The 15,035-nt window shown below is 36.0% G+C and overlaps 1 protein-coding gene across 1 annotated transcript in view; it reads left to right on the top strand.

Moving 5' to 3' along the window:
* The window catches only part of PDE11A (phosphodiesterase 11A), a gene marked incomplete at its 5' end in the record, with an annotated part of 131,341 nt that overhangs the window by 53,270 nt on the left and 63,036 nt on the right, over positions 1 to 15,035 (top strand). The window contains 5 exons of the mRNA XM_082764133.1: positions 3,137 to 3,226; positions 5,942 to 6,082; positions 8,296 to 8,360; positions 13,092 to 13,227; positions 14,496 to 14,571. Coding sequence (XP_082620259.1) covers positions 3,137 to 3,226; positions 5,942 to 6,082; positions 8,296 to 8,360; positions 13,092 to 13,227; positions 14,496 to 14,571 — 508 coding nt within the window. The remainder of the gene's footprint in view (positions 1 to 3,136; positions 3,227 to 5,941; positions 6,083 to 8,295; positions 8,361 to 13,091; positions 13,228 to 14,495; positions 14,572 to 15,035) is intronic.

Consider the following 15,035-nt stretch of genomic DNA (forward strand, 5'->3'; position numbering starts at 1 on the left):
CAGACTTAATTTTGTAATTTGAAGTCAAAATGTGATAATTCAGTAATTTTTGATGAAAAAAATCTTATTTAAAATTCAGATACCATTAGCAATGTCTATTCTTTATTGGTACTATATTACAACTTGCCAAAGACTTTTTTACGTAGCAGTTGCCCTTACAGCTCAGAAAGTACGGAAGAGGAAAGACAGTAGGGCTTTGCTCTTACGCTTGCTCTTCTGTAAACAATGATAATTGATTTACGTCTTATTACAGATTACTACGGGATGGTTTCTCTCTAACTTATGGTTGATTTTATCTATTTTTTTCTTAATACTTGTCGACATTTATTATTTTTTTTTTCTACTGATTATATTAAACAGCTTGGTATTTGATGTCTGTTTTAGTTGTGCTAAACCTTGCACAATTAGTTTGAGTGGTGGAAAAAAATGACGTAAGTCAGCTTTTTCTAGACCCTTGACATTTCATGAACCAGTGTTTTATTGATGTTGCTTCTGTATAGAAATTGGAATTTGTATTCTGGAGAGTGGTGTTTTTCAGTATTGAAAAACTGTATTTTCTTCTTGCTAAATAGATGTTCTTGCTAGCTGCTTCTGTGATGGCTGAAGGTTGATAAACTGCTTTCCATTGCCATGGTGTCATGTCATATTTGGGAAAATAGGTTCCAGCGTGGGACCAGTGAATACTAGTATTTACTTATTTTTATTAAGTAAAAATTGTATATAGCCTCACTATGATGTAAATAATTACTCCAATGTCAGATTTTTCTCAGTTAATTTTTTCTGCTCTACATACATCTTACTTGTCTGTGACATTTAGTATTATTGCAAAGGAATAATTACAAGGGAATACAGATAGGTTTTTGCTTCATTTTGGAAGTAAAATCTACAAATATGCAAAATTCTCTTAGAAGTTCTTAAACAATGATGAACCCCTCAGGGATTGTATTTCAGTCCTTGCTTTTCATTTCTTGTGCTCTTTCCTACAGGTCTGTTGTGATAGATGACCAGCTTAATTACTGCTGTTGCACAATGATAAGGTTTTGTCAAGTCTGAAGTGCCTCATTTTCCTTTAGAGGGAACCAAGGTGGAAGTGAACTAAAGTAAAGTGTTTGCAAACTAGCAGTATAGATGTGTTTGTGTGGATTCATGACATCTGCAGTTACTCTGACAAAATGGCAGCTGCAAAGGTGCAAAATTCAGAGGATTTGAAGATCCTTTTAGAGGACTCATCTTTACCCCAACACAAATGAACTAGTTCTGTAGCCTATGGAGTGTTTAAGGAAGGTGACGCAGAACAGCAATTGCTGCTGAGTGTTCTGGTTCTTCTGAGAGATTACAACTCTTAATTTTTTCCTCAAATAGTCTTAATAGTCCACTTTCCTGGGTTAGCAGTAATTTTCTAATGAAATGGAGTTCCAAAGACAAATGCCAGTTTCTCTTTGCCAGAATTTCTCACAGGAGAGGATTGCTTGCAGTGGATCTCCCAGCTGACAAAGACTGGAGAGAAGAATGGTTAGTTGCTGTAGCATTACTTTTTTTTTTTTTTTACTTTTTTTTTTTTTTTACTTTTTTTTTTTTTTTTCAATTGGAAATGCTCTTTCACTTAGAAATCACACTTTGTTACCAAAAAGGAGAATATCATATACCTACCATGTGAAATTAATGACGGTGCTACAGAAATGATTACATATAGTTAGTTTAAAAATCACAGTGATATGCTTCAGTGCACCTCACTGGAACTATTTTCAGGTTATACACTCTATTTTCAATATTCACACAGTTCAGGATGGGAAGCCCACATATGACTTTTATGTCACTCCCTGTAGTGATGCTTCCTGCCAACCTGAGTTGTGCCCTGGTCCCTCCTCAGCCGTGCCTGGGTGTTTTGCAAGTAGAGGTATCTTTCAGAATAGGTCCAATGGAGCAAAGCCAAGTAACCCTTCTGAATCAGGCTCCCTTCCCTTGTTGGTGAAGTTTATTTCAGTGCTCATACTATTTTGTCCAAAGACATCAAGGTGGACTGAAGCTCTCTCTATCAACCTTTTCATATATTCCACTAACCATCTGGCGAACTTCTGTATCTCTTCAGGTATACAGAGGAGCTGACTCTGTAAAACACAGAACACTCCAATTCCTGCTGGCTTCACAAATGTTGAGACCATTCAGCACCCATAAAATCTACTTAATATCTCAGACCCAAGTTTGGAACTGCTTTGCAATGACACTGTGTTACAGGCTTGTTATCAGTATGTGGCTTAAAAAAATGTTATTATTGGACTTTGTTCCACTGTCATCCTTGTGAAAGTGCAGGTCTTAGAGCTATTCAAATATTTGACCAGAATGGTTTACTCATGTCAAACAGAACTAGCCTAAAGTATGGTCAGCTTGTGCCTCAATATTTTCCCAGTCCTTCTTGACTAGTCTCTCTTTCTTAATGGATGGTGATGTATTAAGCCCTAGCTTGCTCCCCTTAAAGGCTTAAATATGAAGGTTCTTGCAGGTCTAAGTCTTGTTATTTTTTTCATTCATTTTAATTTAACTTCCCTATCCTTTCTCTTCCCTTGTGTTTTCTCAAGCATATCTGTAACCCTTTCCCCACCCCTTTTTCCCCCTCACTGAGAAGACAATCAGCTTTCTGACTAAGAGTTTTGGATGGATGTGTTATGTTCCACAGTGTTGGTATTCTGCAAAATCTGTGTCCTCTAGAAATCAGCAGGAATGTGACTCAAGCTGGCTGTTTTCAGTTTTTACCTACTTTAGATCTTAGAACAAAAGCAGTCCAGAAAAAAAATAAAGAATACTTCTGCTGTGGAAGCTGCTGTGCCTACAGTATTTTAATATAGTCTTTGGCAAACAATTGCTAGACTTGAGAATCTGCAATTTTCTAGATAAGTCATAGAGGAAACTCACTATTGGGACCTATGAAACCAAACACATTCATTCTTTACTTCCAATTGGTCTTTGTTCCATCCATTTTCTGTTCCTTGTCTATAATGATTTCACTTTTTTTTTTTTTTAGTGTTCTGCTGAAGAGTGAGCGGGCCAAGACCTTCCTGGGAAATGCAACCTAAGTTTAGGTCTCTTTGCTAATAACATGTGTCTAATTGCAGTTGTTTTTAATTTCTTCTGATCCTAGGTGATGCAGATGTATCTCCCATTCTGCGGGATTGCCATATCTAATGCCCAGCTGTTTGCAGCTTCAAGGAAAGAGTACGACAGAAGCAGGGTGGGTAACAAAACATGTATTGGACCTTCTTTTGTTCCTTCAGATTCCAGTTACGCATATGCGTTTGCTAAATAGTTTTGACTATATTTTATTTCAAAAAATTGCATTTCCAACAGGTAGTGAACTTTACTGAGGCAGCAAACAGAGAACATGGGAGGGAAACACTCTTGTTGGTGGCTATTGTTTCCTGGTGTCAGTTTCTTGTTTTGTAGCACTGAGACAATTGTGCTGGTGACACAAGACAGTACAGTAGAAAGCTACCCTGGCAGCAATTCAAACTCTTGTAAAACTCCAGAAATAACCCTTTTGGTATGCTGGATTTGTAATATTCAGTTCATGTACAAATAATGTGGATGTATCCTTATAAAAGTGAGCAAGCAAGAAGACCTCTATGTGAAGGATTTTGACAGCATATGTCTGCATAGATATGTTACATTACTCATTGCTGATGCTATGCATGAGTTGAGGCAGGAGGCTCCAAAGAAGTGAAAATAATACTGAGCTCACATGCCAGTTGCTTCTTGGAGAGGCCTTTATTTTTTAAGAAACAAAGTTGTCATTTGGAGGTTTTGTCCTAATTGTTGAATTTCTTTCACATCACCTTTCCTTCAATGACAGATAATACTTTTGTGATTGTGGATTGTACCTCATCAAAGCTTCAATAGAAATACCATCTGTGGTGTTGAACTACTCTTGCTTCACAAATCTGGGGAAACTATAGTGGGGTGGGTCCTTATATCAAGTGCTAACATTTTCATATCCACGATTTTAGTACTTTCCACTACTCTGAAAAACAAAATTAGCCCTTTATAATAGTTTATAGATTTAAGGGTCATTAAGTATTTGAGCTTGCCTTCTGTCTGGGTCTGACTACAGATTACTATATTTTGGGGTGGAGACATGGAACAAACAGGAAAAAAAGCCTGTCTGCCAAAGTTTTTGTTTGTTTGTTTTTGCATTGTTTGATGTTCAAACAAAATAATTTTTTGATTACTTGAAGACTTAAAATTAGCTACAGATTCCCAGCATGCAAGGAACAATGACAGACTTTTGAAGAATTGGCATTTATTCTTCTAAGGGAGGCATTCAGCAGAAAAATATTATGGACATTCTCATTCTTCGTCAGAAAGTGGTAAATTCTGGTGGGTGGACACATTAGGAAATTGGATTAGAGATGTGAATTTTTGTTTCTTGTTGCTTTAGCTATGGGAGGAATAGCAAGTATTTGTTGCCATTTGACAAGTACACGGTAGCCTGTACTTGTGTTTTTAACTTGTTGTTGGTCTTCAGCTTTGGCTAGTCCGTGGTTGAAAATAGTTGAGTAAAACATCATAGATAGGCCCATAATTTGCTTCCCTTTCACCCTCCCGCCCCCATCAACCTGCGTACTGGTGGTGGCAATTTCCAGTCACTGTGATCAGCATTTTGATGACCACTGCACTTGGGAGAGCTAAGCCCACTAACATGGTTATGCTTACCTATATGGGTGTCCTTTAGTTTCAGTACCCTAAATCAGAATAAAAGGAAAAGTTTTGGACTTTAGCTGTGATTTAGCTCTGGCAGGCAACTAAGTACTACATAGCTGCTTGTTCTCTCTCCCCAGGTGGGATGAGGGAGAGAACTGGAAAGATAAAAGTTCAAGAACTCATGGGGTTGAGATGAAGACAATTTGCTAGGTAAAGCAAAAGATACACATAAGCAAAGCAAAACAAGGAATTCATTCACCACTTTCTATCGGCAGCCACATCCAGGGAAGCAGGACTCATCACATGTAACATTTGCTTGGGAAGATGACCACCATCACTCTGAATATGTCTCCCCTCCCATCCACGCCCCCTTCCCTCTTTGCCCCAGCTTTTATTGTTGAGCGTGTCACCATGTGGTATGGAATCTCTTTGGCCAGCCTGGATCAGCTGTCCTAGCCATATCCCCTCCCAAATTCTTATGTATCCCCAGCCTCCTCTCTGGCAAGGCAGCAAGAGAAGCAGGAAAATCCTTGGCTCTGTGTAAACACAGCTCTATAACAAGTAAAAACATTGGTGTTTTGTCACCAATATTTTCATCAAAAGTCCAAAACACAGCATTATGTGAGCCTCTAAAAAGAAAATAAACTCTATCCCAGACAAAACTATGAAAACTTACTTTGGTCTCATAATAAGAAAGAACATAGCCAATTATTTTTATAGGTAATGAAATGAGAAGATCTTCATTTTAAATCATCATATTTTACAGACAAAGTTGTTAGTGGTTAATTTGGGATCAGAGTGTTACTGGAATATAGAAGTCTTGATGTCATCTTTTCTCTCCAACTTTGAACATGCAGAATGGGAAATAAATGAACAAAATGAGTATAAATGCATCAGCAAATTCAATACAGCAAATCAAGTAACTCAATCCGTACTGCGTACTTGGAGAGTTGCATTACAGCCATTGTTTCATTTTTGGATCAAAATTGAATGGTTTGAAAGATTCTCACTGTTTGTTATGAGTGGTATTGTGCCCAGTGTTGAGCTTAGAAATGAATACTTGTTTTTCTCTTCAGATACCCCCATCCCTCCACTCAATGATTCTGTTGAAATGATCATTAAGAACTTTATGTGAAGGTTTCGTTGTATTACTTGTATTAAAATGAAGCCCAGAGATCAACTCCTTGTGATGCTCCATGTATCTATTTATTCTGCAACTAAAACAAAAGGTTTCTATCCGTATATATAGGCTTTGCTGGAAGTAGTGAATGACCTCTTTGAAGAACAGACTGACTTAGAGAAAATTGTCAAGAAAATTATGCATCGGGCCCAAACCCTACTGAAGTGTGAAAGATGCTCAGTATTACTTCTGGAAGATATTGAATCACCAGTAAGTATGTCTGCATGTTCTGAAGAAGGGTTAACGTATGAGTAGTGTAGCAGCTTTTTTTTTCAGGGAAACTGAAAGGTACATTTATTTCTTTCAAGTTACCTAAAGGAGTTTAATGGAATGCCTGTAAGTTTTTGGTGGATCCAACTGTGGTGTGATCCAGCAGATAACCTATGATTTGCAGTTTTCTATGTCATGGAATTTGTCTGTACTGCAGAGCAGCTAGAACAGCTTAACTGAGAAGCAAGGTCTGCTCTGGTCTGCTTAAAAAAATAAAAACGACCTGATTTATTATCTCTCTTTTATTTTTATTTTTTATTTTTATTTTATCTTATTTTATTTTATTGTTTGTAGTAGAAGAAAAGAGAAGCCTTGTCTGTAGATTCATTTACATTTACCTGGGATTTATCATCTTGATGTTTTCAGGCTAATGCCTCGTTAAATAGGTGGTATTTCCAAACAGTTTTAGAACTATACTTGTTCTTGTGATAAAAGAAAGCTTTTACATTGAGCAGGTGAAGTGAAAACATGACTTTCAACATTACTGAAGTATTCTTTTTTTTTTTCCAATTGCTCTTTCCAATTGATCAGGGAATAATTATTTTGTTGTACAGTTCTTAAGTTGAACAGATGGAGGTAAACTATACGAAAGTATATGTCAAGAGCTGGATTTCATGCATCATTTTGACACGGACTTTTGCTGGGACACTGTAGATACTGCTATTCGCAGGGTATGAGATCTTCTTTTAAGAATGTTTAACATTGCTATGGTTATTGCAACCAGTAGTAAAATAAGTGGCTGCCTTTATATTGGTAGCTCCATTCCGTGTTTTGCAGCTATTCAGCACAATCTATCCTTCTTTCTACTGATTTGAGAAGTAGCTGACAGATAAAAATGTTTGTAATAGCATTTTTTCTATCCAAATTTTTTCTTTCAATTCACTGACTCTGTAATTGATTTGTTGCAAGGCTATGAGAAGTGTAAATGATTATCAGAGAATCACAAGACTGTATATATTAGCAGAAAACATTTGATTTCCTAGAGGAAAGATATGGTTCTCATTTCATTTAAACTAATAGAAATTAAGAACTTTCAATGGGGTATCCCTAAATTACACTAGCATTCATAAAAGCAAGATCAAGCTTTGTATTTCATGTATATATTCTGTTACAGAATTTTAATGTTTCTAGTTTTTCTCTTTCTAGACCCCCCACACAGGTTTTATAATTACAAAATTATAAAAAATTACATTCCTATCTTTGCAAGTATAATGTGATTTTTATTTTTCATAGAGCAGTACACTGTGTTTGTAGCAAGTAGGTTGTGGGTGGCATTTCATTTTTTTTCTGCTCTTAGTACTATTTCTACCTTTGAACATAGAGGGTTTTTTCCAAACCATACACAATGAGTTCTTATTCCTCTGGAGCAAATCCTGAAATGTGGACAGACAAGGTATTCAGATAAGCCTAAAAAGGGTCAAGGCTTTCTTTTTCTAAATAATATTAAATCTTAAGTTAAGTTGGAATAGGAGAATAGCATCTTGCTGCACAACTGAGCATTTTTACAAGTGGCAAAACAGTTATCTTCCTGATTCTGCCTGTTTTGGGGTGGTTATATATATATATATATTTATATATACACAAATATATACACACACACACACACAAATAAAAGTGGGTCTTTAAGGAGTAACTCAATACGAAGCCATGTCTAAAATATCACATATATCACATGAAAGACTTTTACAATACAGAACTGAAGTAGAAGGTGGGTATTCATTAGCATCCAAAAATATTATCTGTGTCAAATCAGCTACTCTTAAAATGTTTCATTTGTGTGCTGTTGGCACATTATGTTCAAGGAAAATAGGTTACAATTAGTACTAAAAAAAAAAAAAAAATCTGTTTATTTTCCTATATATAAAAAGCAATGAAGTTTGAGTAAAGCTCTGTAATTCATGTTCCAAAGTTCTTTGAGGGGGAGCATACTGTTGCAAAAATAACTTAATGAAGGAATACCAAACTATTTTATTTAGTTTTGTTTGTTTATGAGCAATGCATAGCGTGTTTGAACATGAATTGGAATATAGAGTTAATTTTTGTTTTAGAATCACCAGATTAAAATATTATTTAAATATAGGAACTTTATGTTAATGTTTTCTTGATATATCTATAATTTTAATAACAATTTTATTTCCTTTTTGATGTGACAGGTGGTGAAATTTACAAAATCCTTTGAGTTGTTATCTCCAAAATGTAGTGCTGATACTGAAAACAGGTTAGTACTCATTTCTTATATGGTTAATGGATTACTTCATTTTTCACAGTTTTGAATTTGCTTCATCTTAGTTTTATTTTACTACAGAGCTTTGGGTAGATTTGGTTGAGGAATGTGAGCTTACTGTTTTTACCAGGACAAGACTCCTGTACACTTCAAATGAAAAATTGCTTGTGTCAATATTGCTATATACATACTAAAATTATCTGAACTATCTCAGAGGAGAAACCAGGAAATAACTAATGCCTTTTTATTGTTGAACTTGTGGAGAATACACAAATGTCATTTTGATTGGTTAATACTGAAGTAAAAATTACAAAATTGTTTTAAAATTGTTTGTTGATCTCTTACAAAATGCCTCCTTTCAGTTGCATTGAAAGACTTCCAGTAAGATTTGATTTTTGTTCTTGTCAAGTTGGAAAATCTAAAAACCACAGAGAACATGAATTTGCTAGAAATTGTGTTCCTGTTACTGAATCTGGTGTGGAACCCCAGTCAAAATAAATGTGTATGTTTTGCTTGGCAGGAGCTGTATTTAAACATTGACAAAAAGCTAACTGTAAGAAATAATAGAGATTTTTGTGGAGTTATTGTATTAATTCCTACAAGATAATGAAAACCAGTAACAAAAGTTCACTTAAAAGCTCCTACATACCAAAGGAGTGGATGAAGATTCAGGGTTATTGTGAGAAGGTTTCTCCCATCTTTTAGAGCTCAAACCCAGTGATTATCTCAAATGTGAAAAAAAATATATATGTAGAAAAATATGTACGCAGAAAAATCATACTTATTTCCCATGCAGAATGATTGTCATAATGGGGTAAGCCTAACCTTCTGTCCATCCTGCTTTCTGTAACTTAGCAGGCTTGAAGATTACTTTGTGCTTTGCCATATGTAAGCCCTTTAAACAACATTCAAAACATATTTATGGATTTATTCTGCTTTTAGTGCTTTACTTCTTTACCTCCAGTGTGGTAAGAAGTTACCACTTACAACGTGCACATTCACCTTAGCCAAGGACTCCAAATTGTGCCAGTTCCTAATTATTTATGTTTTTCATGGACTGATCTCAGCATTACAAAAATAGTAGCTTTATTTTACTGTTTTTATTTTAGTATATTGTCTGTACAGGCTGATGGCAGAGTCTGGGTCCACAAAGAAAGACAGTGGTAGAAACTAGATCTCTTCCATGCCCTATCCATCACTGAAGGGTGATGGATTGGTGAGGTAAAATTGGGAAAGAAAAGCAAGTGATTAAAAGCATCACTTTAAGGTTAAATATGAATAAATATTCTGAGAATCATAAGTTACTTCTTTTGACAAAAAGCTTCAGAGTAGCAATTGTTCTTTCCTTGGTCAATTAAAAGGGTGAAAATAAATCCCTTTTGTTAAGGGACAAGGGATGTGGTTGTTCTTGTTTTTCTCAAAATTGATCGGTAGCCAGATTAGTCAACACAATGTAGAGTGGTGTCAAGATAACCAAGCTGGCTCATTTCTTGTTACCATAGTTATGCTAGCATGTTACCAAAAAGCAATTTGTAGTAGCCTGCTCTGCATGCAGTCAAGTAAAGATTATTTTAACTTTGGTCTGAGGCACATGAATAAACAAACTGGTAGTCGGTGTAATAAGACTTATAAAGGTGTATTTCTGTGCATCTTAATGTAAAGGCTTACTGGTTTTCTTTCATTTTTCATCTAGTGGAGAGTGAAGTTGGTTTTACAAAGATCAAGTTTAGACTGACAGATATGATGTCACATTTGGATCTAGCACAGGCACAGCTTGAGTTGTTGGCACTATAGTGGGAAAATAAAGGTTATTTAGGGTATAGAACAATGCCAGGAGCCCTTGACATTTGAGCATTTCTTCTAGTGAGTTTTGCCCTTTCTATTCCACATTCTACATCCCTAACTGATGGTAACATCATGAGATATTTTATGAAGGGAAAAATGGCAAGGTGACTTTCTTCATCACTACTCTAGTGAAGATAAATACAATTTATTTGAAATCTTAGTGGAAATCCCAAGATTATAGGCTGAGAATCATTCTAGTTATAAACTTTATCTGAAGGAGAGAAGGTCCAAGGACAATGTATCTCATGTGCTAACACATTTTCTTTGGTTTTAGAAGAAATTAGCTTTTCTTTTGCCTTTCTTATCTGTGCCTAATAACAGCTCACCTGTTTAGTCCTTGAATATTATAATGAATATTCACATCTTATCTTATTTTCTGTTGGTTGTTAAGAAATACCTTGCAAGGCCACGCTTGTATTATTCTGTTCAATTCAGCAGATGCCAACACACACCAGGATTGAGTTCAATTCTTATTCATAAAATGCTCTCCTTTTTGTCAATTACATTGTTCTTGAAGCACAGTTTTGCCAAATCTCTTAGTTTTTTTCTCTTTGGAAAAAAATATAAATAAAATAAAGCTACATGAATTGTAGAAGCCTTGAGGGTTCAGTTTGGATGTACCAGTGAGAAGATGCTGTGAGCTATATCTTTCCTGCACAGAAGTCATTTTAGTGGCTGATGTAGCTGAGATTACTGTTCTGCAACCGAAGTATCAGAGGTAGAGGGAAGGTGAGCAGGCTGAGCCAGGGGGTGGGTTGCTTGCTGAGGAAAATATTTGTGCTCCCTCCCAGCTGGACAGGTACAAAGAAAGTTCTGAAATCCCTGCTACTGCTGTTTCACTGTCACCATCCCTGGGGATGACACTCACTTGTGTATTGCCTGATTCCTTGCAGTGTTTTTATGCTGTTTAAGACATCTGTTTGCTCTCTTAGTCCTAGGAGTTTGTGGGTTCATGGGAACTCCTTCACATGAAAGAGTCCATGTCACATTAGAGACGATTGAAGGTGCTCATGACTCTGGCAGTACAACCTCCCTGCTGTCCCATGTATGTTCTGTCATCCCTGTCAGGGAATATCACTTTGGGGAGAGTCCACGAGGATGCACCTGTGTGAGGGAAGCCTGCAGCACTGCTTGGTGCTCAAGCTGGATTTTATTTTCTGTCTGGCACATGGTGCTGCTCCTTGCGTGTGGGCAAGACACGGGGGCAGTGGTGTGCAGCTGCCTGCATCAGTCCAGCAGCACTCACTCATGGCTTTCCACAGTATGGAGAAAATTGTTGCTTGTAATTTTTAGAGGAGCTTTTGATTGTTCTGAGTTGCTGAGGATAGAGAGGGAGCCAGCTGTCTGTGATTTGCATCAGAATTAAGCATTGATATTTCCTCCTGGTGAAAGTTGAGTGCCTCCCTCCAGAGAGCAGGTGTAAAGTACTTGCTAGGATTGGGGGAAACATAGTAGAACATGCTTCTAAAACTTCTTCCTGAAATATGTCATTTCTTTTACTTTAATTTATTTGCCATTTAAAATGTGTGACACTCATAATCCAGTCCTCATTTAAACTGTCTTACATTATAATGATAATATCATCCAGATTTTTAAGGTATGAACTGGGAGCTACGTGTTTGAAATTAGATTTTTATCTTTAAAGATTTTTCCTTCCTCTCAAGTATATTGATGTCCTGAAATAAATCTTAAATTATACAAATAAATTTTGTTACTTAGCTCAAAAACATTTTACTGTAGTAAAGGTTCCTGTCAAAGTGTAACATTTATTACAGTCACTCAAAATCCTTATCCCAACTGAAAGCTGATACACTTAGATTTCTTTGTGTAAATCATTATTATTATCTTTATTTATAGCCTTTTAGGACTATTGAGTTTTCTTTCAAATAAATGAGTTGAATTAGTCTCCAGAAAATTAATGCGGCCGACAAAAATCAATCCTTTCACTTTGACTGAGTCTTCCACACATTCTACTGTGCATCCTTCATCCCTGTCCATTATTTTGAGGTTTCAAGCCATAGCAGTCTTTTCCATAGCTGCTCAGTGTCACTTTTTTTTCTAAGTAATGTTTCTCAGGTGCTGAAAATTCATCAGTTTTCTTCTCAAAGCTAAGATAATATGCATTTATTTATTCACACAGAAATAGGTACCCCTTGCCAATGTCAAAAAACAGTTTACAGTAAGTCAATGAGAATTTTCCTGTGGATTGGATGAGGACTTGAAAACTCTGTGTCTACAGAGATCTTAAGCTGTGGTGGAGTCTGGTGTGTCAAGCCCCTAATTCTGGTGTCTTATGCTTGTTTACTGACATTCGTAGCTCGTATATCTACCAGAATCCACATACTGTAACACACTTGCTTTATTGATTTCAAAACTTATTTCATAATCTTTTAATCAGCCACTCTGATCCAGCACTCTAGACCAAATAAAAAATAAACAAGGCCTTTCAGATGACAAAAAAAAATATAAATGGAAGTATGGATTTTAAATAACTCAAGTTATTAGTCTAATTTGAAAAATTAAAGTCTGAAATTTTGCTTTCAGCTAGCTTTACAGAAAATATTTAGAACTGTTTTCTTTTGATGAGCAGAAATGTGGAACATAATTCTGCTATTGATTCATATGTCAATGCATTTTATTATTAAATGCATTTATTTTTCATAAGAGGACAATGCTATTTTCAGTAGAAAGAATTGTGTGAAGGAAATAATATTTTGGTGTACTGTTCATATAGATACCAAGTTATTGTTTCATAGGTAATGCTCAGTAACCATTAATAACTGAACAATTCTGCTCTTCCTATGAATATGCCTATAAGACATTCTCAACTTTCAAGCAATGTTGACCATTATTTTCTTCTCTTCCTATACTTTTTGGTAGTTTCAAAGACAGTGTGGAGAAATCATCGTCTTACTCTGACTGGCTAATAAATAATAGCATTGCTGAACTAGTAGCTTCCACAGGTCTCCCAGTGAATATCAGTGACGCTTATCAGGATCCCCGCTTTGATGCTGAAGTAAGAGAGTTTTGGAAATGTAAATATACTTTGTATTTTTGGCATTGCTATTAATATAGTCAAGTTTTATAGTTATATTCAAGTGGCTGTAAAGTGTGCATATTGTTTTTGAATTATTTTTCCTTGCTGTATGTCCTCCTTCTGGTCTGCTGGTGTTGAAATGGCTTTATACAGTAAAAACAGGTCATAGAATATAGGCAGTTACTGGTCTGCTCGTGATTTATTTTTTTTTAATTTAAGCAATGCTTTCCACTGCCAAAGTTCTTTGAGATTGAGGCAAACTGATTTTATATTGCTGAAAATTCTTCTGTTGTAGTTTGGTGTCAGCAATATCATCATTGTTAGCTGTTGGGGTGACTGGAACTATACACAGAGTGTGAACAGAACCAGTATCTAAAGAGATAAATGTTGTTTCTGATCTAACTTAGACAACTGCCCTTTTAATTTCATAATTTGCACAAACCAAATACACACGATGAACTTGTGAAAAGAATGAGATGCTTATCACTCCTAATAAATGCTCCATGTGTATCCTAACTGGTTTGTTCCAGTCACAGTTTGGAAGGTACAGATGCAGATTCAAATGTGTGTGTGCATGCCCCTAAGTAAATGTTAGAGGCATAGGGAAGGACAGTCGTCACTGCATTCTGCCCAGTGAAGCGGTATTACTGTGGGAGACTTGGCCAGCAGTTGGGCAGCTCATTAATCAGTGGGCAGTCTTGGTCAGCAAGCTTGCCACTACTACAGTAAGCGTGCTTGCAAGTGTTTCATGCAAGAGTTTCCTTGGCTCCAGTTTTATTGCGTATGTCATTATGGGTAATAGATCTCACACCAGCAGAATTTCTCAAAACAAAAAAATAATAGGGGCTAGCCGTAAAAATGTATGGGAAAAAATGTGTTGATGTTAATTTATTCAGAATTTCAAAAAGTACAATTAATGCCTGGGGTCAATCTCTTGCCAGAGAGATATGCTGAAATAAAGTACATCGATCCTTGATATGTTTGTGGTTGTACTTTTAATATGTTATGTCCTGAATAATTCACCCATCTCATATCTGTTTCACAGTTAGTCCGTTCAAAGTTAGAAGTGCTACCCAATTTGTATACAGAATATAATAACTTAATAAAAAGGGCAGCAATTATTTTCTGTTAGAGGATTCATGTAAAAATTTTATTCTTAAACTCAGTTATTGCAATCAATTATTTCAACAGAAAGTCAAGTGTAGTAAAGGAGGAGCATAATGGAAGCTCTCATTTCTACATTTTAGGCTGACCAGATTTCTGGCTTTCACATAAGGTCTGTTCTGTGTGTTCCTATATGGAATAGCAACCACCAAATAATTGGTAAGGCCTTCTGAAGAGCTTCCCCTGTTTTTGTGCTAATGTGAATTTAATTCTGTCTTTTTAATTCTGTGTTCCTTTTTCTTCTTTTTCCCAGCTGAATATTGTTAAGAAGTTACGGTACCTAGGATGCATGCTAAGTATCCAAGAAGGGATGTTTTGACTTGGATACTGTATGGACTTTTTCAGCTTTCCCACTGTGTTATTGTTAAGTTACATATTGTATTGAAACTTGAATACAAAATGAGATGAAAATTGAAATGCTAAAAATGTTACTGAAAAAAATGTTCCATAAGTTTTGATACTTTTTGACAGTCTGCCTTTTTTTTGTGTACAACTCAGGCAACTGTTTCTTCAGTCCAGCAAGGTGGTCATTTCCCTCTTTAATGATAAAATACATGGTCAGGGCCAACCTACTGGAGAGACTGTGGCAGCTGTCAGGGTTGCCTGTGGTGGTGGTGTGTGCT

This window comes from Aythya marila, assembly GCF_965140915.1.
Source record: "Aythya marila genome assembly, chromosome: 6".
Lineage (NCBI taxonomy): Eukaryota > Metazoa > Chordata > Aves > Anseriformes > Anatidae > Aythya > Aythya marila.